This window comes from Jaculus jaculus, chromosome 9, assembly GCF_020740685.1.
Source record: "Jaculus jaculus isolate mJacJac1 chromosome 9, mJacJac1.mat.Y.cur, whole genome shotgun sequence".
Classification (NCBI taxonomy): Eukaryota; Metazoa; Chordata; class Mammalia; order Rodentia; family Dipodidae; genus Jaculus; species Jaculus jaculus.
In genome coordinates, this window is record NC_059110.1 from 51,731,354 (window position 1) to 51,757,502 (window position 26,149).

Sequence of the window (26,149 nt, forward strand, 5' to 3'; positions counted from 1 at the left end):
GCATTTTCACTGTTTACCTTCTCCATGAAGCACTCATCTAAGCTCTAACCTTTGGCCAGTGAGTGACTTTCATTATGAGAGAAAGAGGAAGTGACGGTAAGAAATAGCTCTTCTGTGAATGCTACTTACTAGCTAAGATTAAAAGGACAAAACAAATAGGACTCAATATTATTTTAAAAGGCAAAGATATGCTACCCTTACAAAACAGATAACCCACTAGTCGCTCTTTCAAATAAACTTGAAGTACAGTAGCAAAGTGGAGAAAATCAGACTGACCGGGTGACACTCCACCATTGTGACGTAATGAAGAACATTCACTGGCTTATTCTCAAACCTGCCAGTTTTGTGACCCTTGGCTGTATATGGATTTCTGTGGTGCAGTGTATAGTTTTAAAGAGCTGCCTAAAGTCTTGCATCATGAACCTGGTAAGTTTTACCCATCTAATATTTGTCTTTGCAAGAACATGAACTCTACTTTTTATGATTAATTTTATTTTTATTTTTATGACTTTTTTTATGAGAAGTGGCAGTATGGCAGCTTGTTTCCCATCCCCTAGAAGTAAGGGGAATGTGTCATTTCAGAAGATAAGGCAGGCTTTTTGAGTTCTTTGTTATCTGGTAGGGGTAAAGACTGAGTAAAAGAGGCTTAAGTGCAATCAGAGTTTATATACATTAAAATTCTATTTAAATTAACTTATCAAAATTTATAATATTTGTCTTACAGATTTTTTGCTGCAGGTTGACATTTCTAGTTCCAGGTGATTAGTGATGTGTATGTTGAGTGATTCTATAGGAAATTCAATTTGGTTACTCTACAGAGAGTATTATTTGTATCTATTTCTCCTGTGCATCTGCAAATTTTAATTGAGTTTGTGGCATAAAAATTATGTTTTTTTCATTATTTTTGATTGCTATCCATCATGTATGTACTATATGAGATCTTCAGTAGTGACTTGGTTATGCTTAAAACACTGAATCAATGTTCAAAACCAAGTTCTCTAGTTGAAAAATGATGTACTCTTTCTCTCCAGTGAGAAAGAAAATGATAGCTTATATATGGCACCAGTTTGTAGCTATATTTTTAAGTAAAGGAAGTGCCAAATATTGCACTTACTTATAATGCTAACGTATTGGAAGCAGAATGCTGTGGTGGATTTAAAAAAGACTTGTGCTATATACTTTTGGTTTAAGTACAGCATGAAGCACTACTTAGGCATACAATAGAAGCATTTAAAAACTAGTGTGTTTTATTCATATTCTGAAGTTTTTAGAAACAGGATCTTTGACATATTTCGAGTGCTTCATCACATGAGTGTACTACTGTGAACTGTTATTTTTATACTATTGAGGCCGTTCTGATTGTTTTCCAAATTTCAGTCTCCATGTTGTCTTTAGTATTCTGTATTGCTCTCTCCTTGTGTGTGGGCTCCTTAGTGTCAGGGTCTGGCAACAGGAGCAGGCAGTGTGTTCCTTGGTTCAGCTGCCTTCCACTTGCCTCCTACAAGGAATGCCTAGCAGTACAAGCTACAGCTTGCCAGTTTGATCAGTGAATGTGATTTAAAACAAAAGTGTTCTAGTCAGGGCCTCCCACACAAGGCTGTGAGAGACAAGAAGAGTGAGTAAACAAACAGATGTGACTGTGGCTAGGGATGAGCATGGGCACCTTGTTATATTTCTGTGCTGCCTTTTTAAATAGGGACGTTTGCTGTGAAGGTCATTTTGATTTCAGGATTTCATTGGATAGTTTTTGATATTGAAGCATTTTTCTCATTGAAAGAAGAAACACATTGTTATAACTTAACTGGGCATGACGGGTAACACCTTATAATTCCAGCATTCTAGAGCTTGAGGCAGGACAATCGCTGCAGGTTTAATGCCAGCTTGGTTTACAGAATGAGACCCTATCTATAACAAAACAAAACAATGCAAGATAAGACAAGACGAGACAAGACAAAAATCCACCTTAACAAAAGAATGTTAGAATTTAAAATTGCTAGAGGAAAGGGGAAGCCCAAGGCAGAGGTTTATGCTTGAGTATGGCTACTGCGCATTTACTGAGGGCCTATATGTGTGAGGTGAATATATTAATTGGCAGTATATTTGAATTCTAGATGCAGGGGACTGCCAAAAGCATAAAAAGAATGAATGTTCTCCAGAATGCTAGTGGTGTGAGAGCTTTAATAAAACAGAAAAAAAAGTCCTAATCAAATGATTTGTACAAGTGTATTTTGTTAGACTCTCTTTTTGTAGATCCACTGGGTACAATAACAAATTGAATTCTGTCAACAGAATCTTTTCTTTCTGGTAACAATCCCAGCAACCTAGTGATGTCAAGAAATGCTCTCTTGGGGGCTGGAGAGATGGCTTAGCGGTTAAGCGCTTGCCTGTGAAGCCTAAGGACCCTGGTTCGAGGCTCGGTTCCCCAGGTCCCACGTTAGCCAGATGCACAAGGGGGCGCACGTGTCTGGAGTTTATTTGCAGTGGCTGGAAGCCCTGGCGCACCCATTCTCTCTCCCTCTCCCTCTATCTGTCTTTCTCTCTGTGTCTGTTGCTCTCAAATAAATAAATAAAAAAAATAAAAAAAAAAGAAATGCTCTCTTGGACATGTCAATTCAGTTCAGTAGATTTCTTGGGTATCTTACTGTGTTAGCTGTGTAGTGAATATAGCTAGAAACACAGAAGAGCTAAATTGGATGACCAGCATACTTAATGGAAGTTGTAATGTATTGAAGTCACTTTTTTTTTTTTTAGTTTAGAATTTTATTGTATGAACATATTGCATATTGGTCACATTTCCATTCATTCTTCCTATGTTCTCTCTCCTTTACCCCAATCCAACTGAGGGCTCTATTCAGTGGGGTTATCAATATTAACTATGGGGCCATGAATGCACCAGCTAGTTCCTATGGGGAGGACAATGCCTCACAATATGCTTTTCCAACTTGTGGCTCTTACATTCTTTACACCCCCAATATTCCCTGAACCTTGGAGGGCATGTTAGAAATCCATTTCACTGTTGAGCTCTCAGCAGCCTCTGTTTCTCTGCTTTTCTGAGTTTGAGTATCCTCAGTGTTACCACCATCTCTTGGAAGTGGTTCTCAGGCTAACCAACCATTCATTATATTATTATTATTACTTTATTTGCAGTTCAGAGGCCTTGTACATGCCACACAAGCACTCTACCACTGAACTATATTCTCAGCCCTTGAACTCCCCATTTTAAAATTAAAAAAAAAAAAATTAGCCGGGTGTGGTGGTGCACACCTTTAATTCCAGCACTCGAGAGGCAGAGGTAGGGGGATCACCATGAGTTCGAGCCACCCTGAGAATACAGAGTGAATTCCAGGTCAGCCTGGGCTAGAGTGAGACCCTACCTCGAAACCCCCCCCCAAAAAAATTACTAGATTCAAATAAATTCTAGGAACTACTCAACAAAATTATGACTTAACTATAAGCAACAAACAAAAGAAAACAAAACAATGTTACAAAAACAAGAGTCTTTATGGGCTGGAGAGGTGGCTTAATGGCTAAGGCACTTTCCTGCAAAGCCAAAGGTCCCAGGTTCAATTCCCCAGTATCTGTGAACAGCCATATGCACAAGGTGGCACATGCATCTGGACTTTGTTTACAGTGGCTAGAGGCCCTGGTGTGCCCATTCACTCTCTGCTTCTCTCTCTCTCTCAAATAAATAATATATATAAATATATAAAACAAGGGTCTATTGCATTTAAAAAAAACTAGAAGAAATTACAAGTAAATATATCTAAAGTCTAGGAATGGAAGGCCTTCAAAGGCCTGTTTGAAATAGAAATCCAGACTTCCTTAAAGACATTATCAATAAATGTAACTAATACTTACACTAAGGTCTAGCAAGATGGCTCAGTGCTATAAAGTCACTTGCTTGCAAAACCTGATGGTCCATATTCAAATCCCCAGTATCTACATAAAGCCAGTTGGACAAAGTGTACCATGCATCTGGGATTCTTTTGCAGTGGCAAGAGGCCCTGGTGCACCCATACTCATCTTCTATCTACCTCTTTCTCTCAAATAAATAAATAAAAATAGTTTTTTAAAAAGAAAACTGTAAAGTAGAAAACCAGAACAGGACTAGGGAGATGGCTCAGAGGTCAAGGTATTTGACTGTGAAGCCTAAAGACCCAGGTTCAATTCCCCAGTATCTATTTAGGTAAGATGCATGAGGAGGTACATGTGTCTGGAGTTCATTTGCAATGGCTGGAGACCCTGGCATGCCCATTCTCTCTCTATATCTGCTTCTCTCTCTTTCTCTCTCAAAATGGATAAATAAATAACATTTTTTAAAAGGCAAGGAACAAATTTATACTACCATTACAATAAACAGAATACACAGAATAAAAACAAAGTCCCAAAGTGGAAAAGATGTTACAAATGATGACTGAAAATGAACTAATGCTGATGTACATAAAAACATCTGAAAGAAAAGCATGACGAGCTATTTCAAAAGAACTAGATATTGTGAAAATGCATCTGATATCCAACGTCAGAGAAAACCTCAACTTCAAAGAATTGCAAAGGAAAAATGAAGGATCATTTTTGCTGGTACTAGGTTGGTAAAGATGAAACATCTATGGTTGGCAACGATCTGAACAAGCTGGCATTTATATGCATTATTGGCTGCAATGCCAATGGGTAGATGTTTAGATAACAATTTGTTAATGAATATTAAAAATGACGAGACAAATATACCTTTGACATCAATAAATTTATCTGAGGAGATTAATCCATAACTAAACAAAGACATATATGCAAAAGGCTGCTAACAGCAAGTTTGTACATGACTACTACATTGCTAAGAGTCTGTACCGAACCATAGTAATTGGTCTGAAAAGATTGCTCAGTGGTTAAAAGTGAGCTATAATAAACTTTTGGTTTTGCTTTTTCACTTTAAAATTAAATTATTTACTATATTAACATATAAAATTAGGCTTAGTTATGGTATTTTCATAAATTTAAATCTATGTATTTAGTTTTTGGTAGTTCTGGGAATGAAATTCAGGGGCTTTGCACATGTAAGGAAGATGCTGTACCACTGAACTATACTCCAGCACTATTGTTTTTAGCTGATAAATAGAACCATCAAAAACTGTGCTATAATAATTAGCACAATACCTAATTGAATCTTTTCAGAACATTATAAATTACCTTTATTGGTTCTTTTGTTTGTGTTTTGAATTTGAATTTAATTTTTTTTTATTTATTTGCACATGTGTGTGTGTATACAAGTGTGTATACATACAGGGCCTCTTGCTGCTGCAAACAAATTCCAGACACATGCACCATTATTTGGGCCTTTCTTTACCTGGATTCTAGAAATCAAACCTGGGCCAGCAGCTTTTTAAAAGCAAGTGCTTTTAGCCACTGAGTTATCTCCTTAGCCAATTTATTTTTTGTTTCTTTGTTTTCAAGGTAGGGTCTCACTGTCTACCCCAGGCTGACCTGGAAATCACTCTGTAGTTCCATGCTGACCTCAAACTCACAGTGATCCTTCTACCTCAAGCCTCCCAAGTGTTCCACTAATTTTTTTTTTTTTTAACACAAAGACATTGTTTAAGACCTTTATTAACAGGTGCTTGCAGTTTGTGGACTTTTTTTTTTAAAATTAAGTTGTAAACTTTTTATTACAAATTAAAAATGAAGTTCTTAAAATTCTTAACTTGACCAGATATGAAACAATTTAAAAACCTTTAAAGGTATATTGAGAAAAACCAGGCTTTTTAAGAAAAACACGTTTGTCATTACCAAAAAAAACCATCTTTAGGTAAAACTAATAAAAACCCCATGCTGCATAGTCAATGCAGATAGTTCTAGTTTATTTGGCCAATGGGCAAAAAGCAAGCACTTATGGTCTTCAGCTCCAATCTTTTGTTCGTTTCTTATTGCTGGAATTTCATATTCATTTCTTCTTGTTGGATGACTAGAACGGATGATGGTAAAGATGGTAAGCCGGCATTTACTCAGCCCCGCCCTGCTCAGCCTCGGGAGAGGACGAATTTTCTGCTGGTGGATCCGCTGCTTTTGTCTCTTTGCCATTTTGTAGGGTTCTCTGGGCGTCTGCGTTGGTAATTGAAGTTGCGGCGGTACCGACGTTGAGGTGGCTGCTGACCTTCGGTGTCATCTCCTTGTCCTCTTCATTGCCATCCTCTCTGGGCTGTCCTTGGGGAGGAGGACCCCTGCGGAATCGTGGTCTATAACCCCGATACATATTCTGTCTCACTGGTCTGCCTTGCTCTTCTGCACCCTGGTGGTCAGCACCCTCCATCCCTGTACAGGAGGTGGGATTCTGTGGTCGTCGCCCTAGGGCCTTGGACCTGTCCTGCAGCAGCGCTGTCCCATCCTTCATTCTTTCCCCACTCTCACTATTCTGGTAATTCTGCTGGTAGTTAGGAGGAGGACCCAACGACGTGGACAGCGTCTACAGTGGTTACGGTCTGCTGCACGTTTACTGCCGAGACCTGGACCTCCACCAGGGCCTGCAGCATTGCCGCCTCCGCACCTTTTCTTCTTCCACGTCAGACTGCAGTCTCTCCATCTCCTACACTGCGAAGGTGCTTCCTGGGGTTAATCTTCTTTATGGCAGTCTGGTGTACAAATACATCTTCCTTGGTGTCATTCCTGTTGATGAAACCATATCCATTCCTTACATTGAACCATTTTACTGTTCCCAAAACCTTCCTTGCGATGACCTTCTTGTCCCCGCCTGCAGGCACAGCCGGGGCCGCAGGGGCCGCAGCTCCCTGCCCGGCTGCTGGCGGTGCCGGCTTGGTGTCCGCGGTGCTGAGGGCGGGGCGGCGGCGGCGGCTGGGCCTCGGCCTCGCTGCTGGTGGTTGCCTTGATGGTGACTGGGGCGGGCAGCCGTGAGGCTCCTCTGGGGTGTGATGGTAACTATGCGGCGGCATTGGGGCTGCTCAGTGCTCTCTGGGGTCCGCTCTCCGCTCCCGCTACCTACCGAACTCAGTTTTGTTATTTTTTAAAATTTTTATTTATTTATTTGCAAGAAGAGAAGGGGTAAGGGGAGAGACAGAGAGATGGAGAGGAGAGGGAGAAGAAGAGAGGGAGAGAATGGGAACTCCAGGGTCTTTAGCCACTGCAAACAAATTCCAGATGCAAGTGTCACTTTGTGCATCTGACTTTACATGGGTACTTGGGAATTGAACCTGGGTCCTCAGCCTTTGCAATCAAGTGCCTTAAAAACAAAACTTGTCTCTCCCTACAAGTATAATTTATTTAGAGAAATCTTCAGGAGAGAGCTGCCCCAACATACCTCAAAAGGGGCCCGACTGAAACTAAGGATAATTGGTGAAACAAGCAAGGGTGCTGTTTTCCTGATGAACCGGATACCAGCACAAAGGGGAAGGAGACCAACACAGAGAAAAATCAACTCCTACCAAATCAGAGAGCCAGAGCCTCAGAGGCCCCCAACACCTCAGTACTGAAGCAGACCAAAAAATGAGCCCAACATGGCTCAGGGAAATTTTGCAGAAGAGGGGGCGGAAAGAATGTCAGAGTCACATGTTGGGTCATGATATGCAGAGACATTTATGGTACCAATAACTGTGGGCTAACTCCACAATGCATGACCCATTTACATCAACAAGGAGGGTCCATTGGGAGGGGGTAGATCATGGATGAGCCTAAACAATGGTACCAAACTGCCTGTATTTGCTGAAAAGAAAACTAATAAAATAAATTTAAAAAAAAAATGGGAGAAGAAAGGGTAACAGTTGTTTCTTGGTTCCTGTGTTTGATTACTTTACAAGCTAACTCCCACAATACCAGGTCATTGAAAGATGCCTCCAAGGGGCTTCTGGAGTATTTTGAAGCGAGTTCATTCCTTCTGCATGCATTTATTGAACTGCTGTTACCCATCAGACACTGTTAGGAGTCCTGAGTGTAAGGAATGGGGTGGCTGGATAGGAGGAGAATACTTAGTGACCTCAGTGATTGATGGTCTGTCCTCACTCTTCTCTGATAGCACAGTTTGTTCAGAGGACAACACAGGTGACTGAACAACATCTAGACCTACCTGGAGATTTTTGCCAACTTCTGTGAGTGTCTGTAGTAATGGTTCAGCGAAGTACAAACACTGTATCCCTTTCTAGATTAATTACTTCTCCAACTGAATAATTCATATGACTAACTTTTTTGTTTCTTTTGAGGTAGGGTCTTATTCTAGTCCTAGTTGACCTGGAACTCATGGAGATCCTCCTACTTCAGCCTCTTAAGTGCTGGGATTAAAGGTGTTCACCACCACATCTGACCTCATATCATTAATTTCTCAGGAGAAGTTCTGGTCATAGTTTGTTATCACATTTTGGTATTTTTATATAACTCGGGGCAGATGCAGGAGGATCTTAAGTTTGAATCCAGTCTGGGCTACATAGTGAGACCTTTTCTCAAAACAAGCAAACAACAACAACAAAACAGGTTCTGATGGGCATGTGGGTTCACACCTATAGTTCCAACACTTGGGAGAAACAAGGAGTTCAAACAATCATCTTTGGCTATAGGATCTCAAACATACCTGAAATGTAATCTGTAGCTCATACTGTCCTTAAACAATCAGTGACCCTTTTCTCTCAGCCTCTTGATGCTGATCCACCTAGAAGACACAGAGAAGGACAATTTATGTCTAATCCAGGAGACCTTTGACTTAGTTGCCTAAACCACAGGTTCCCTCAATGTATGAGACACTGTTATCCTTCACCCACCCTGCAGTCATTCTTTCACACCTACCTTTGAAATCACCACAGAATTCTTAGGTATTACATCCGCAATTTGCACCAGCCTTTTGTCTTGCTTAATGACAGACTTAAGGACTTTAAAACATTCAGCAACTTCCTTTATAGTCAGGAGGCAATGAGAAGCTATTTTCTTGGGCTGGAGAGATTGCTTAGTGGCTAAGGTGCTTATGTGCAAAGCCAAATAACCTAGGTTTGATTCCCCAGGACCCACATAAGCCAGATGCACATGGGGGCACATGGGTCTGGAGTTTGCAGCAGTTGGAGGCCCTGGTGCCTGCTCCTCTCTCTCGCTCTCTCTCAAATAAATAAAATAAACAAATAAAAATAAAATATTAAAAAAGAACCTTCTCAATAGAAACTGCCTCTCAATAGAAACTATTCCAGGAAACTTGGCACTGAGTCCAGCGTTCATAATGGTCTTTACCCCTTCCTTCATTTCAGGGCTTGCAGCTTGACATTGACACACCATTTAATCTGAGTGAGGCGGTAAGTAATTATTTCCATTGTCAAGAACTTTACAGTTGGTGTTAATAAAACTTGAGCAATGATTAGGCTTTAGTATAATAAGGCTGAAAAGTCTAAGTAATGGATTTAATTAAAAAATGAGATGTGAGCCGGGCATGGTGGTGCACGCCTTTAATCCCAGCACTCGGGAGGCAGAGGTAGGAGGATTGCCATGAGTTCAAGGCCACCCTGAGATGACAGAATTAATTCCAGGTCAGCCTGGACCAGAGTGAGACCCTACCTCGAAAAACAAAAACAAAAACAAAAACAAAAAAATGAGATGTGTTGAAGTGGCTAGAGTCTAAGACTAATCCATGTTCATTGTGTTGACTACATAGCTGGGTGCCTTGTGATAAATTACTTAGTATTTTATTGTGTGTTAGCTGAGAGTATTGGGCTATATCCTTTTTTAGTGTTTCTTGTAGCAGTTACATTTTATGGTTATATTACTTTCATGAATGTGTACACATCTAAGTGTTTAGTGCTTTAAGGTATATGTTTGAACCAGGTTATAGGACTAGGTAGGAAAGGTTTACAAGTGAATAAAAAGTAATTGTGTTTAAAGAACTCATCAACTTTTGAGATATACATAAAACAGATACATATAGAAAGAGCACAGAAAACATTGGCCAGAAACATCATGAGAACCAAAATGGTGGTATGGTAGGGGAAGAAAAGACAATATACAAGAGAAAAAGCAAACACCCCCTTACCCCCAACAAGCACCTCATTTACTGCAAGGCTTTCAAACTAAAAGAGGAAGAGGTTTCTAAACAAGGCTTCTTAAACGGTTTGTAATGAGACCCTTTTTTATGTCCAAGAAATTTTTATATAATCTTAGGCAAATATGTATGTAAAAAACTATACAAATTGACTGATAATAAACCATAAATAAGGTTTATTTATTTTTCATCTAAAAATATTTTTAGTTTTATTTATATGAGAGAGAGAGAGAAAGAGAGTGAGTGTGTGTGAGGGAGAGAGAAAACAGTTACATCAGGGCCTATAGCTACTTGCAAACAAACTCCAGACACATGCGCCACCCTGTTCATCTGGCTTATGTGGGTCCCGGGTAATTGAACCTGGGTCCTTTGGCTTTATAGGCAAGCACCTTAACCACTAAGCAATCTCTCTAGTCCTATTTTTTATATTTTTGAGATAGGGTCTCAGTCTGTCCCAGGTTGACCTCAGACTCATGATCATACTCCTCCTTAGCCTCTTGAATTTTGGGACTAAAGGTGTGTGCCACCAAATCTAGTGAATTAATTTATGTTAAAACAACTTCTTAATATGCATATAATTTCACCATTTATTGACGATGAAATAAAATTTGCATAGTAATGCAAATCTTTTAAATAAATATTTTAAATAATCTTTTAAATAAATTAATGGATTAAACAAATAATGAATTAAATCTGGACTGAATATTTAATAGTGTTAATATTTAAATAGTGTAAGAGATATTTAAATATTTTTAACATTTTCATAATTGGTCAATATTATGATTTTATGATAGTTAATGTTGAGAAGCTTGCTTTGCATAAATACATGGTAGAAAATGGCAGAAGTATTTTCAGTGTCATTTCATCATTTCAGATATTATTTTTTTTCCTATACTCAAGAAAAAATCTATTTAACAAATTATTGTCTTCTTTTATTATTATCATCATCATCAACATCACCATCATATTTTATATGAATATATCATGTGTTGGTACCATCTTTTCCCTTGTCCCTGCCCCTCATTCTGTTGGGGACCCACCTTAGTGGGGTTGCAGGTATTTCCTATGGGGTTGTGGGTTATGCATAGTGGGAGTAGCAGTCAGTTATTTTTGGGGGGAGAGAAGGCTTCTGGACATGATGTCTCAACCTGTGTCTCTTACAATCTCTCTCCCTGTTCTGCAAAATTCCCTGAGCAGTAGTAGGTGAGTTCTAAGTCTACTTCAGTGATGAGCTCTTAGGAGCCTCTGGATTTCTGCTTTGGTAAGTGTTGAGTATCCTCAGGGTCTGTCTCCTTTACCCTGGCACTGACTATCAGATTGAGCATGTAAATAGCACTGGTGCTTGTCTCCCCAACTCCTCTGTGGTTTCAGCTGTGGCTTGGCTGAAATGCAAGGGATAGTTTATCTCCTTGGGTCTCACGACCTTCTGAAAAAGAAGAACAGATTCTCTAATGGAGAGTGAAGTCAGCATAGTTTAAATGGGATAAGCATTATTAATTTAGGGAGAATTTGATGCATGTAACCACTCTTTAGCCAAAGACTAATGAAAGCTTGACACTGGAGAGCATAATCTTGGTCTCTGTGGGATTCTGATCTGGTCCCCAATTCCAGATATGGCTTCCTTTACACTGAGCAGATCTCTTAGCCAATCATAAAGCTATTGGTTACACACCAAGGCTGTGTGCCACTATTAAACTAGTGTGTATGTCCTGTCAGTGTGTTTGCTTCTGAGCGGTTTAGACCTCTGGTTGCTCAGGCCATTGTTGGCCACTTTCCCCCAGTAGCTCATGTAGCACTTTCTGGCACTAGATGGGATAACTGTCTAGGGACTGGATCTAGATTTCAGCGAGATCTCTCCATGCTCTGTGTCAGCAGCATATGGTGACTTCAGCAATAGGGTCTTACCTTTTGCCTCAGGTGGGTAATCAAGTGATTTGACAGAAGTCTGTCTTGTTTTGGGGATCTTGTAGGACTCTCTGATCAACAGCTCATTGTGGGTAGCAACCAATTTTTGGTACTGAGAGTTACAGGCAAGAGACAAAAAAATTATTTTATTTATTTATTTTTAAAATTTATTTATTTGCAAGCAGAGAGAGAGAGAGAGAGAGACAGAGAGAGAAGAGAGACAGAGAGAGAATGGGTGCACCAGGGCTTCCAGCCAGTGCAAATGAACTCCAGATGCATGTGCCCCCTTGTGCATCTGGCTAACGTGGGTCCTGGGGAGTCGAGCCTTGAACCGGTGTCCTTAGGCTTCACAGGCAAGTGCTTAACCGCTAAGCCATCTCTCCAGCCCCCCAAATTTATTTGTTTTAAGCATAGGCTTCATCCCACCCTCTCCAGGGCCTGTCTTTTAAGGTGCTTTCTCCTTACTCCTTTTGAGGGGTATATTTTTAAATATATCTCCAAGGATAAAAGTTTCTATAGTACCTGTTCATTTGGGATTCAGTTTTGTGTTTTTCTCTACTCTCCTTTTCACCTCCCCCAAACCTACCCATCCCAATTGTCTGGACCTTGAGTTGCCTATCAGGTATGTAAGCAACTTGAGCTGGTCCAGGTTAGGAACTGCAGATAAATGAAATCACACAGCATTTGTCTTTCTGTGATTGTGTGTATTTGCTGAGTATGATCTGTTCCAACTCTATTTTTCTACAAATTTCATTGTATCATATTTTCTTACTGCTGAGTAGAATTTCACTGTGTAAATGTACCACCACTTCACTATTCATTCGTCCAATGATGGGCACCTGGATTGATTCTTCTGGAGTGATGCATGGAACTTTTAGGATAAATCCCAGTAAGGGAAGAATTGGGTCTGTTGGTAGCTCTATGTTCATCCTTTTAAGGAATTTCCATATTGATTTCCATAGTGGTTGAACAAGTTTACATTCCCACCAACAGTGGATAAGGGTTCCTCTTTCCCCACATTCTCACTAATATTTGTTGTTGTTAGATATTTTAATAATTGCCATCCTTACTGGAGTAAAGTGGAATGTCATGGTTGTTTCAATTTGCATTTCCGTAATGGTTAGGGATATTGAACATTTTCCGAAGTGTGTGTTAGCTATTTGTATTTCTTCCTCTGAGGATTCCCTATTCAGTTCTCTGTCCCATTTTTGGAGTGGGTTATGTTATGTTTTATTGTTAATTTTTGAATTCTTTGTAGATTCTACATATTAGGCTTCTGTCAGTGGTATAGCTGGTGAAGACTTCCTTCAATTCAGTGGATAATCTATTTGCTTTGCTTATGGTATATTTGTCTATGCAAAAGCTTTTTAGTTTCATGAGATCTTATTGGTTGAGTGCTTACTTAATTTCCTGGGCTACAGGGGTTTTGTTCCAGAAGTCTGTTCCCACTCATATATCATGGAGAGTTCCTCATAGTTTTTCTTCCAGTAGGAGAAGAGTTTCAGGTCTTATGTTGAGGTCTTTAATGCATTTGGGCTTGATTTTGTGTATGGTGAGATGAGTGGGTCTTGTTTCCATTTTCAACATATGGTTATCCAATTTGTCCAGAACCATTTTTTGAAGATGCTATCTTTTCTCCAATCTATTTTATTGGCACATTTACCAAAGACCAAGTACCTGTAGTTAATTGACCTAAGGTCTGGGTCTTCCATTCTGTTCCATTGTTCTATGATTCTGTTCTTATGCCAGTACCATGCTGTTTTTAAAAAATTATTATTATATATGGACATATTTTGTATGTAAACATCACGTGTTGGTACCATACTTTCCTTCCTTCCTGACCCTTTTCTGAAGAGGCCTTCCTTATTGGGGATGCAGGTCAAACCCATGGGGATTATGGGTCATGCATTATGGGGACAGCAATCAGTTATGGGGGAGAGGCAATGTCTTTGAGCAAAATGTGGATCTAACAATCTTTCTGTCCCCTGTTCTGCAAAATTCCCTGAGCCACGCTGGGAGCATTTTAAGTCTGCTTCAGTAATGGGCACTTAGAAACATTTAGATGTCTGTTTGGTGGGTGTTGAGTGTCCTCAGTATCTTTTGCCATCACCTTTGTGCTGATACCAGCTTAACTAAGAGAGCAGCATTTTTGCCCATTTCCCCAATTCCTCTGTGGTGTGGGGCCTTGGTCGAGTGTGCTGAGTTGTTTATCTCCTCAAGTCTGGTTCCCATCTGAAAAAGAGAAGCAGATTTTCCAATGAACAGTATAGTCAGTGCCAGTTAAATGGGGTAACCATTATTAATTTAGAGAGAATTAAAAAGGTTTAGACACTTTTATAGTGTAAGGTTAATGGGAGCTTGACAATGGAAAGCAGAATCATGATCTGGGTATGATTCTGACTTGTTTTCCAGTTCCAGATATGGTTTTCTTTCTCCTGAGCAGATCTGTTAGCCAATCTAAGAGCAGTTCGCTACCCACCATGGCTGTGTTCCATTATTGCATTTGTGTGAGCATCACATCAGGTTATTTGCATCTAAGTTGCTTATTCTTTGAGTTGCTTAGACAGATGTTGAACACTTTCCCCTGGTAGCTCATGTAGCACCTTCCAGCATTAGATGGGCTAATTATCTGAGGACAGGGTCTCCTCCAGATTTCAACCAGGTCTCTTCATCGTCTTTGCTAACAGTGTTTGGTGTCTTCAGCAGTAGGGTAATTAAGAGCTCTGAGAAAAGTCTGTCTTGTTTGTTTTGGGAGATCTAGTAGGTTTCTCTGATCAATAGCTCATTGAAGATGTAGACCACATCCTATTACAGGGAATTACAGGCCAGTGCCAAGGGGAAAAAAAAGCCAAAGAAGGAAGAGAAACAGGAGAAATTTGAGGTTAGGTTTCATTTCACTCTTTCCAGGGCCCTTCCATTCAGGTGCTCCCTCTAAGGTTTGCCTGAGGGTTCCACATTTTAGTCTGATTTCTGGGATATAGGATTTTATGGTACAGTTGAATTTGGGTTCAGATTTTGTTGTCCCTCACTGTTTCCCTTTCTCCAAGCCCTGCCCTCCCTATTTTCCAAGCCTCAAGATGTTATTCAGTTATGTCAGCAACTTGGGTGATCCCGGTTAGGAATTACAAATGTGTGAGATCATGTGATGACTGTGTTTCTGTGATTGTGTGAGTCCACTTAAAATGATCTGTACCAAGTTTGACCATTTTTTCATAAATTTCAATGTGTCATTTTTTTCTTACTTCTGAGTATAATAACATAGTGTAAATATGCCACATCTTGGTTATCCATTCATCCAATGATGGGCAACTGGGTTGATTCCAGTTTTTAGCTATTATGAATAGAGCAGCTATAAACGTGGTTGAGCAAATATTTCTGAACTGAGATGTGAAGTTTTTAGGGTAAATACCCAATAAGGGAATAACAGGGTCTGCTGGTAACTCTATATTCATCCTTCTCAGGAGTCTCCAAATTGATTTCCACAGTGGTTATATGAACTTACATTCTACCAACAGTGAATGAAGGTTCCTATTTCTCCACAGCCTTGCCAACATTTGTTTTCATTTGATATTTTAATGTTTGCTAAACTTGCTGGGGTAAGGTGGAATCTCATAATTGTTTTCATTCGCATATCCTTAATGGTTAGGGACGTTGAACATTTTCTTAAGTGTGTGTTAGCCATTTGTAATTCTTCTTCTGAGAACTCCTTATTTAGTTCTCTGCTCCACTTTTGGAGTGGGATTTTGGTTTTTATTGTTTAGTTTTTTGAGTTCTTTGTAGATTCTGGATATTAGCTTCTGTCAGTGGTATAGCTGGAAAAGATTTTCTCCCATTCAGTACTAATCTATTTGCTCTGCTTATGGTATGTTTGTGCAACAGCGTTTTAGCTTCATGAAATCCCATTGGTTGAGTGCTGGTTTAATTTCCTTGGGTACTGAGGTTTTGTTCAGGAAGTCTTTTTCCAGTCCTATATCATGGAGAGTGCATCCTATTTTTTGTTCCAATAGTTGAAGATTTTCAGGTCTTATATTGAGATCTTTAGTTCCTTTTGATTTGATTTTTGTGTATGGCAAAATGAGTGGGTCTAATTTCATTTTTCTAAATGTGGTCATCCAATTTGTCCAAAACCATTTGTTGAAGATGCTGTTTTTTCTCCAGTTTACATTATTGGCACCTTTGTCAAAGATCAAGCAGCCATGCCCTGAAATCTAGGTCTTCAATTCTGTTCCATTTATCTATGTTTCTGTACCATACTGTTTTGTTACTAAGGCTTTGTAATATAGCTTTAGATCAGGTATGGTGATACCACCAGAGGTGTTTCTTTTGCTGAGGATATATTTGGATATCCAAGGCATTTTTCCATTCCATATGAAATATGAGATCATTTTTTTTCCAGTCTCAGTGAAGAATGATGCATATATATATATATATATATATATATATATATATATATATATATATTATACTGGAATATTATATCATTGTGATCTGATATCATGCAGGGAATTATGTCAATCTACCTAAATATGTGGAGGCAGGCTTTGTGACCTACTATATGAGCTATTTTAGAGAATGTTCCATGGGCTGCTGAGAAGAATGTGTAGTCTGTGTATTTGGGATGGAATGTTCTGTAGATGTCTGTTAGGTCTAAGTTAGCTATGGTTTTGTTGAGCTCTCTTACTTCCCTGTTGAGTTTCTGTTTGGATGGTCTCTTTATTACCGATAATGGTGTATTGAAATCCCCAACTATGATGGTTTTGGTGGTTATTTCTGTTTTATTGTCAAGTAGGTTTTGCTTTATGAATTGTGGTGCCCTTGTGTTTGGTGAATACAGATTTATTATTGCAATATCCTCTTGATGGATTGTTCTCTTGATAAGTAGGAAGTGACCTTCTTTATCTTTTGTGATGATTTTTGGTTGGAAGCCTATTTTATCTGATATTAATATAACTATGCCTGTTTATTTCTTATTCCCATTTGCTTGGAATATTGTTTTCCACCCTTTCACACTGAGGAGGTGTCTGTCTTTAGTGGTAAGGTGGGTTTCTTGAAGGCAGCAGATTGAGGGGTCTAATTTTTTGGTGAATCCTGCTAGCTTGTGTCTCTTGATGGGTGAATTAAGGACATTAATATTTGGGGTAATAACTATGAGACTTGTTTTGATCTCTGCCATATTGTGATGGTATATATGGTTTGGTGTTTTCATGGACTTTGAAATATTTTTTGCCTTCTCTGAGTTTGGTTATTGTGATCTGCTTCTTGTAGGCATTTGAGTTTGATTATTTGATTCTTCTGTGAGGAGAATTTCCTGAAATACTTTCTGTAGGTTTGGTTTTATGTTCATATAGTTGTAAAGCTGAGTTTAGTCATGGAAAGGTTTTCTTTCACCTTCTATTATGAGGGATACCTTTGCTGGGTAGAGTAGTTTGGGTTGGAAGCCATAGGTTCTTAGACTTTGCTGTGTTCCATTCCAGGCCCTTCTAACTTTCAGGGTTTCCATTGAGAAGTCTGAAGTAATTCTGATGGGGTTACCTTTGAAAGTGGTGTGCTGTTTTTCCCTAGTTGCTTTTAGGATTTTCTCTTTGGTGTCAATGTTTAGAGTCTTAATATCAATATGTCTTGGAGAGTTTCTCTTTGGTCCAGTGTGTTTGGAGTTCTATTGGCTTCTCATATCTAGATGGGCCTTTCTTTTGAGAGACTGGGGAAGTTTTCTTCAATTATTTTGTTAAATAATTTCTCCATGCCTTTGGTCTGTATTTCTTCTCCTTCTGGTATTCAAATGATCCTGATATTAGGACGTTTAAGGGCATCCCACAATTCCCTTATGTTCTGTTAACAGAAACTTTTGAAGTTACTGATTTTGAACTCTTGTACTGTTTCTTCCACCTTGTCTTCCAGATCAGAGTTTTTATCCTTCACATGGCTGACTCTCTTCTTGAGAACTTCTAGAGAGTTTTGGACTTGTTCAATTAGGTTTGAATTTTCTACTACTTTTTCATGTGTAATTTGGTTTTCTGATCCTAATGACTCTTCTATGTTTTGATTGGAGATGTTCATTGTGGGACTTGGTGATCTAACTGGTTTTTCTAGCATTTGACTTTTCATGTTATTTCTTTTGTGCTGTGGTCTGTCCATCGCAGTGAATGGGAATGTAGGTGGGTGGATCAGCTTGGGCTCAAGCACAGTGGGAAGGTGAAGCAGCTTGAGGCAGTTGTCAAGCAGTCTGGTCTTCGGCTCTTATTTGCCAAAGCCGCCTGAGCTCCTGCCTGGCAGGGGTGTCAAAATTGCCTGAGCTCTCATGTGGTAATGTGTCAAGGCTGCCTGTGCTTGTGCTAGGAGGGACACTGAGGCACCAAGCACTGAAACAGTCCAAACTCTGGTGTGGCAGAACACTGTGAACCTGAATCAGTTTTGATGCTGGTATTTTTATTGGTATTGTATTAAATCTGTATGTTGCTTTTGTTAGAATTGCCATTGTCACAATATCGATTCTACCTATCCAGGAACATGGGAGGTACTTCCATCTTTTTAAGTCCTCCTCTATTTCTTTCTTGAGTGTTTTTATGTTTTCTTTGTATAGTTCCTTCACATTCTTTGTTAGTGTTATTGCAATTTTTTTGTTGCTGTTGAAAATTGGATATCTCACTATTTCTTTCTCTTTATATTTGCCCTTTGTATATAGAAAAGCTACTGATTTTTGTGCATTGATTTTTTTTCTTGTTCCTCTTTTTTTAAAAAATTTTAAATTTTTATTAACATTTTCCATGATTATAAAAACATATCCCATGGTAATTCCCTCCTCCCCCCTGACACTTTCCCCTTTGAAATTCTATTCTACATCATATTACCTCCCCCATCTCAATCATTGTACTTACATACATAAAATATCAAACTATTAAGTACCTCCTCCCTCCCTTTCTCTTCCCTTTATGTCTCCTTTTTAAATTACTGGCCTTTGCTACCAAGTATTATCCTTCTCAGACAGAAGCCCAATCATCTGTAGCTGGGATCCACATGTGAGAGAGAATATGTGGCCCTTGGCTTTCTGGGCCTGGGTTACCTCACTTAGTATAATCCTTTCCAGGTCCATCCATTTTTCTGCAAATTTCATAACTTCATTTTTCTTTACTGCTGAGTAGAACTCCATTGTATAAATGTACCACATCTTCATTATCCACTCATCAGTTGAGGGACATCTAGGCTGGTTCCATTTCCTAGCTATTATAAATTGAGCAGCAATAAACATGGTTGAGCACGTACTTCAAAGGAAATGAGATGAGTCCGTTGGATATATGCCTAGGAGTGCTATAGATGGGTCATATGGTAGATCAATCTTTAGCTGTTTTAGGAACCTCCACACTGTTTTCCACAATGGCTAGACCAGATTGCATTCCCACCAGCAGTGTAGAAGGGTTCTTCGTTTTCCACATCCCCACCAACATTGATGATCATTTGTTTTCATGATGGTGGCCAATCTGACAGGAGTGAAATGGAATATCAATGTAGTTTTAATCTGCATTTCCCTGATGACTAGTGACGTAGAACATTTTTTTAGATGCTTATATGCCATTCATATTTCTTCCTTTGAGAATGCTCTATTTAGCTCCATAGCCCATTTTTTGATTGGCTTGTTTGATTCCCTATTATTTAACTTTTTGAGTTCTTTGTATATCCTAGATATTAATCATCTATCAGATATACAGCTGGCGAAGATTTTTTCCAATTCTGTCAGTTGCCTCTTTGCTTTTTTCACTGTGTCCTTTGCAGTGCAAAATCTTTGGAATTTCATGAGGTCCCAGTGATTAATCTGTGGTTTTATTGCCTGAGGAATTGGGGTTGTATTCAGAAAGTCTTTGCCATGACCAATATGTTGGAGGGTTTCCCCTACTTTTTCCTCTAGCAGTTTCAGAGTTTCAGGTCTGATGTTAAGGTCTTTAATCCATTTGGACTTAATTCTTGTGCATGGAGAGAGAGAGAAGAATCTATTTTCATCCTCCTGCAGATATATATCCAGTTTTCAAAACACCATTTGCTGAAGAGGCTGTCTTTTCTCCAATGAGTATTTTTGGCATTTTTATTGAATATTAGGTTGCTATAGCTACTGGGGCTTACATCTGGGTCCTCTATTCTGTTCCACTGATCTACATGTCTGTTTTTGTGCCAGTACCATGCTGTTTGTATTACTATGGCTCTGTAGTATAGGTTAAAATCAGGTATGGTGATACCACCAGCCTTATTTTTGTTGCTCAGTATTATTTTAGATATTCGAGGTTTTTTGTGATTCCAAATGAATTTTTGGATTGTTTTTTCTATTTCCATGAAGAAAGCCTTTGGAATTTTGATAGGGATTGCATTAAATATGTAGATTGCTTTTGGTAAGATTTCCATTTTCACAATGTTGATTCTTCCAATCCAGGAACAAGGGACGTTTCTCCACTTTCTAGTGTCTTCTGCAATTTCTCACTTGAGTGTTTTAAAGTTCTCATTGTAGACATTCTTTACATACTTGGTTAGGTTTATTCCAAAGTACTTTATTTATTTATTTATTTTTTTGATGCAATTGTAAATGGGAGTGATTCTCTGATTTCAACCTGTGTGTGTTTGTTGTTAGCATATATGAAGGCTACTGATTTCTGTGTATTTATTTTGTATCCTGCTACATGGTTGTAGGTTTTGATCAGCTCTAACAGTTTGCTAGTAGAGTCTTTAGGGTCCTTTATGTATAGAATCATGTCATCTGCAAATAATGATAACTTGATCTTTTCCTTTCCAATTTGTATCCCTTTTATGTGTGTCTCTTGCCTTATTGCTATGGATAAGACTTCCAAAATTATATTAAATAAAAGTGGGGCAGTGTACACCCTTGTCTTGTTCCTGATTTTAGTGGAAAAGCTTCCAGTTTTTCCCCATTTAGTAATGTGTTGGCTGTAGGCTTGTCATAAATAGCCTTTATTATATTGAGATATGTTCCTTCTATTCCCAGTCTCTGTAGGACTTTTATCATGAAGGGATGTTGGATTTTGTCAAATGCTTTCTCTGCATCTAATGAGATGATCATGTGATTTTTATCCTTCATCCCATTTATGTAATGTATTACATGTATAGATTTGCATATGTTGAACCATTCCTGCATCTCTTCGATAAAGCCTACTTGGTCAGGGTGAATGATCTTTTTGATATACTCTTGTATTCTGTTTGCCAATATTTTGTTGGGAATTTTTGCATCTATGACCATGAAGGAGATTGGTCTGTAATTTTCTTTTTTTGTTCTATCTTTGCCTGGTTTTGGTATCAGGGTGATGATGGCCTCATAGAAGGAGTTTGGTAGAATTCCTTTTTTATCTATTTCCTTGAAAAGCTTAAGAAACAATGGTGTTAGCTCTTCCTTATAGGTCTGGTAAAACTCAGCAGCTGCTGCTGGGCCCACCGCTTCTGCTGCCTCTGCTGCGGCTGCTGCTGTAGCTGCCACTGCTGGAGCCACCACTGCTGCCGAAGCTGCCTGCTGCTGCTGGGTCAACTGGCACTGCTGCCACTGAAGCTGCTGCTGCGGGATCTGCCGCTGCTGCCACTCCTGTGTCTGCTGCTGCTTGGGCCACTGTTACCGGTGCCGGAGCCACTGATGTTGCTGCCGAACTCTGCTCCTGCTTGGGTCCCACTGTTGGCTTAAGTTGGCATGGCCAGATCCCGGTACCGCTGCTCTGTTTGCCGGAGTTGGGCTCAGGCAGTGGGGGAGGGGAGGGAGCGGCAACTGTTCTGGTTCTCTAGCTGTTCCATATGTTCTTGTACCTCGTGGTCTGCTCCTCTGTTGCTCACTGCCTCTTTCCCTTCACATTTCCTGAGTTGTGGAGAGTGCCAGTGCCAGTGTGAGTGGAAAATCCCTGTACCTGGCTTTTACTGGAGGCTTTCTGGCGCGCTGCTGCTGTGGCATTTGGCGGAGCTACTGGGGTCACTTTTGCTGGCCTGTGCGGGCTCTGGATGCTCTGGATCTCTTCTACTTCTCCGCTCCTGCTTCAATTTCCTATACACCTCACTTTTTAGTAAAAGTGTGTATTTTGCTGAGTTTTTTGGTCTTTTTTCCCCCCTAGACTGCTTTGGCGTGGTACCTACACCACCATCTTAACCCTGTGCATTGATTTTTTATCCTGCCACTTTGATGAAGACATTTATCACCTTTAGAAGTTTTGGGACAGACATATACCATCTACCAAAACTTAACTCAGAGCAGATTAATATCTTAAACAAACCTATTACATACATGGGTATTGAAAAGCTAATCAAAACCTTCCCCCAAAAGAAAAGTCCAGGACCAGATGCCTTCTCAGCTGAATTCTATCAAACTTTCATAGAAGAACTGAAACCAGACAGAGATGGAACAAGGAAAGAAAATTATAGGACTTTATCCCTAATGATCTTAGATACAAAGATCTTGAATAAAAAAAAAATCCTTGCAAACCAAATTCAACAACACGTCAAAAGCATGATCCACTTTGATCAAGTATGCTTCATCCCAGGGATGCTGGGATGCTTTATCATTTGGAAATCAGTCAATATAATACATCACATAAATAAAATGAACTATAAGAACCACATGATCCTCTCAATTGATGCAAAGAAGGCCTTTGATAGAATACAACACCACTTTATGATCAAAACACTGGAAAGAATAGACAGTAAAGGCCATATATAAAGCTCCTAAAGCCCAAATAATTTTTAATGGGGAAAAACTGAATGAGTTTTCATTGTGTGCCCACTCTTACCACTGCTCCTCAACATAGTCCTATAAGTACTATCCCAAGCAATAAGACAGGGGAAAGAATTAAGAGGAGTTCAAATTGGAAAGGAAAAAGTCACATTAGCCCTATTTGAAGATGACATGATCCTACATGTAACCTATATATAACCAATTATATATATGACCTGAAAGTCTCCACACCATGCTGTTTTTGTCAGTATGGCTTTGTAATATAGCTCTAGAGCAGGTATGGTGATACCTGCAGAGATATTTCTTTTGCTGAGGATAAGTCTGGGTATGTGAGGACTGTTGCCATTTCATATAAATATTGAGATCATTTCATTCTATTTCTGTAAAAAATGATGCTTTTTTTTTTGGTGGTTGGAGTTTGTGGACTTAGAGTTTCACTCTAGTACAGGGTGATCTGGAATTCATATGTAGCCTCAGGTTGTCATTGAACTCACTGTGATCCTCCTATACTCTGCCTCTTGAGTGCTGGGATTAATGGTGTGAACCACCACACCAAGATTGATGCTGGAATTTTTATTGGTATTGCATTAAATCTGTATATTGCTTTTGGTAGAATTGCCATTTATACAATATTAGTTCTACATAGCTAGTAGCTTGGGAGGTCTTTTCCTCTTCTCAAGTCCTCCTCAATTTATTTCTTGAGGTGTGTTTTTTTTTTTTTTTTTTAAGTTTTCATTATATAGGTCTTTCACATGTCTGGTTAGTGTTATTCCAAGCTATTTCTTTTTCTTTTCTGTTTTCTTTCTTTTTTTTTTTTGTTGCTATTAAAAATGGGAAAGCCTCACTGAATTATTTCTCTGTGTATTTTTCCTTTTCATATATAAAGGCTACTGATTTTTTTTTGCATCAATTTCATATTCTTCTCCTTTACTGAAGGAATTAATCAGCTTTAGAAGTTTTGAGATGAAGACTTTGGTCTTCATGTCATATGCAAATAGGGCTAAGTTTACTCCTTCTTTTCCAATTTGTATACCTTTTATTTCTTTCTCTTGTCTTATTGCTTGGGCTAGGACTTCTAATACTATGTTGAAGAGCACTGGTGAGAATGGGCACCCCTGTTTTCTTCCCAATGTTAATGGAACCTCCTTGAGTCTTTTCCCATTAAGTATTATTTGGGCTTTAGGTGCTCTCTATATAGAGCCTTTATTGTGTGAAATATGAATCCTCCATGCCTATTCTCTCTAGTGTTTTGATCACGAAGTGGTATTGTATTTTGTCTAAAGACTTTTCTATATTAATTGTAATGATCATCTGGTTCTTGAACTTAATTTTATTTATGTGGTGTATTATGTTGCTGATAGCCATGTGTTGAACTATCCCTGCATCCCTGGGATGAAGTCTACTTGATCAATTTGGATAATGCTTTTGATATGTTATTGAATTTGGTTTGTGAGGATTTTGTTAAGGATCTGTGCATCTAAATTCATTAGGGATATAGCCCTACAATTTTCTTATCTTTTTGTATCTATGTCTGCTTTTGGTATTAGGGTGATGTTAGTACCATAAAAGGAGTTGGGGAGGATTTCCTGGTCTCTGAGCATGCTAAACAGTTTGAGAAAAATTGATTCCAGTTCTTCTATGAAGGTTTGATAGAATTTGGCTGAGAAGCCATCTGGTTCTTGACTTTTGTTTTGGGTTAGGGTTTTCATTATATTTTCAATCTCCATGGGTATGATAGGTTAATTTGGAATATTAATCTACTCTGAGTTTAATTTTGGTAGGTTTTGTGTGGCTAGGAATTCATCCATTTCTTACAGATTATCAACTTTTGTGGAGTAGAGGTTTTGGAAGTATGTCCTTATGTTTCTTCCAATTTCATTGATGTCTGTTGTGACCTCTACTTCTTCACTTATTATTTTGTTAATTTGAGACTTTTATTTTTTTGCTTGATCAAATTGGACAGTGGTTTATCAATGTTGCTTGTTTTTTCTAAGAACCAGCTTTCATCGATTTTTAAAAACAATTGGTTTCTTAGTTTCCAGTTCATTAATTTTTGCTCTGATCTTGATTGTTTCAATATGGAACTCTTAGGGTTGGCTTCTTCTTGTTTTTCCAATGCCTTTAGGTGGACAGTTAGGTTATTAATTTTGGATCTTTCTGTCTTTGTTATGAAGGCATTTAGTGCTATGAATTTCTCACTTAGAATTGCCTTCATTGTTTCCCATAAGTTTTGATAAGTTATGTTTTCAGCATTATTTAATTCTAGGAATTTTACAATTTATTTTTTGATTTCTTCCACAACCCATTCATTGTTTAGAAGTGTGTTGTTCAGTCTCCAGGAGCTGAAATGTCTCTTGTTATTAATTTCTAGCTTTAATTTATTGTGATCTGATACAATGCAGGAAGTTACTTAAATTTGCCTGAATTTATGGAGGCATGCTTTATGACCTTATATATGTTCTATTTTGGAGAAGGTTCTGTAGGATACTGAGAAGAATATGTAGTCTGTAGAACTGGCAGTTCTGATTAGAATCCAGAGGTGTCCATATTTCAGAGGCCTTACCTTTGTTAGTAGAGTTCTTTTAATAAAACACAAGGTGAGGGACCGGAGAGATGACTCAGCAATTAAGGCACTTGCCTGCTTTAAATAGTGTTTGATTCCACAGTACCCATGTAAAGTCAGTTACACATAGTGGCTCATGAATCTGGAGTTTGCTTGCAGTGGCCAGAGGCCCTGGTGTGTCCATTCTCTTTCTCTTTGCAAATAAATAAATAAAATATTAACATATTTAAAAATATAAAATAAAATATTTTAAAAAGCACAAGGTGATAATTTTTGTTACTATGCACCTCCAGATGACAAGGAAAAGTCCCATTTCTCCAGTCATAACTGTCTGTTATTGTCTTGTAGTGCATCCAGGGATGCCAGTTTTGGAGCTTTGTTGACCAGGAAAACTGTGCTTTAAAGTGTGTAAGTATTATGTTCAGAGACTTCCCACTGCTTCTCACTCATTCATATTTTCTCACTCTCTCCCTTTTTCTCTATTTCTGTCAATGAGGTCTTGCTGTGTAGCCCTGGATGACTTGGAGCTTGCTATGTATATCAGGCTGGCTTCACACTTGCAGTAAGCCTTCTGCTTCTGCCTCTTGAGTGCTGGAATTACAAGCATGTACTATCATGCCTGGCTTTTCACTGGTTTTCAATGAATTTATTTGACCCTAAAAAATATTGATATGAATGAATAATGCATAATAATAGAAAAGTGGTTGAGACCAACATTATTAATACAATGGGAGGTTAAGGAAAGTGACTATAATCGAGGGATACCCAATTACTCCCAAAATTGTAAAGCCCTTTTAGTAGAATGTTAAATAGTTCTTAAAATTTTTATATATGTGCTTCTCAAATCTTAATCTGTGATTTCCTGGTATCTTGATAAAATGCAGATTCTGACCCAGGAATGCTGGGTGAGGCAGAGGGTCTGAACTCACAACAGGCTCCTAACATGAGATGGAGTTGGTCTCCAAACAATACT

General features: G+C 38.8%; 1 protein-coding gene across 1 annotated transcript in view; it reads left to right on the forward strand.

The window, feature by feature from the left end:
* Window positions 1-303: 303 nt before the first annotated feature.
* Window positions 304-26,149, forward strand: part of Ros1 (ROS proto-oncogene 1, receptor tyrosine kinase) — a 255,231-nt gene continuing 229,385 nt past the window's right edge. The window contains exons 1-3 of the mRNA XM_004651359.3: window positions 304-426; window positions 9,222-9,266; window positions 25,525-25,584. Of these exons, the coding sequence (XP_004651416.2) occupies window positions 304-426; window positions 9,222-9,266; window positions 25,525-25,584 (228 nt within the window). The remainder of the gene's footprint in view (window positions 427-9,221; window positions 9,267-25,524; window positions 25,585-26,149) is intronic.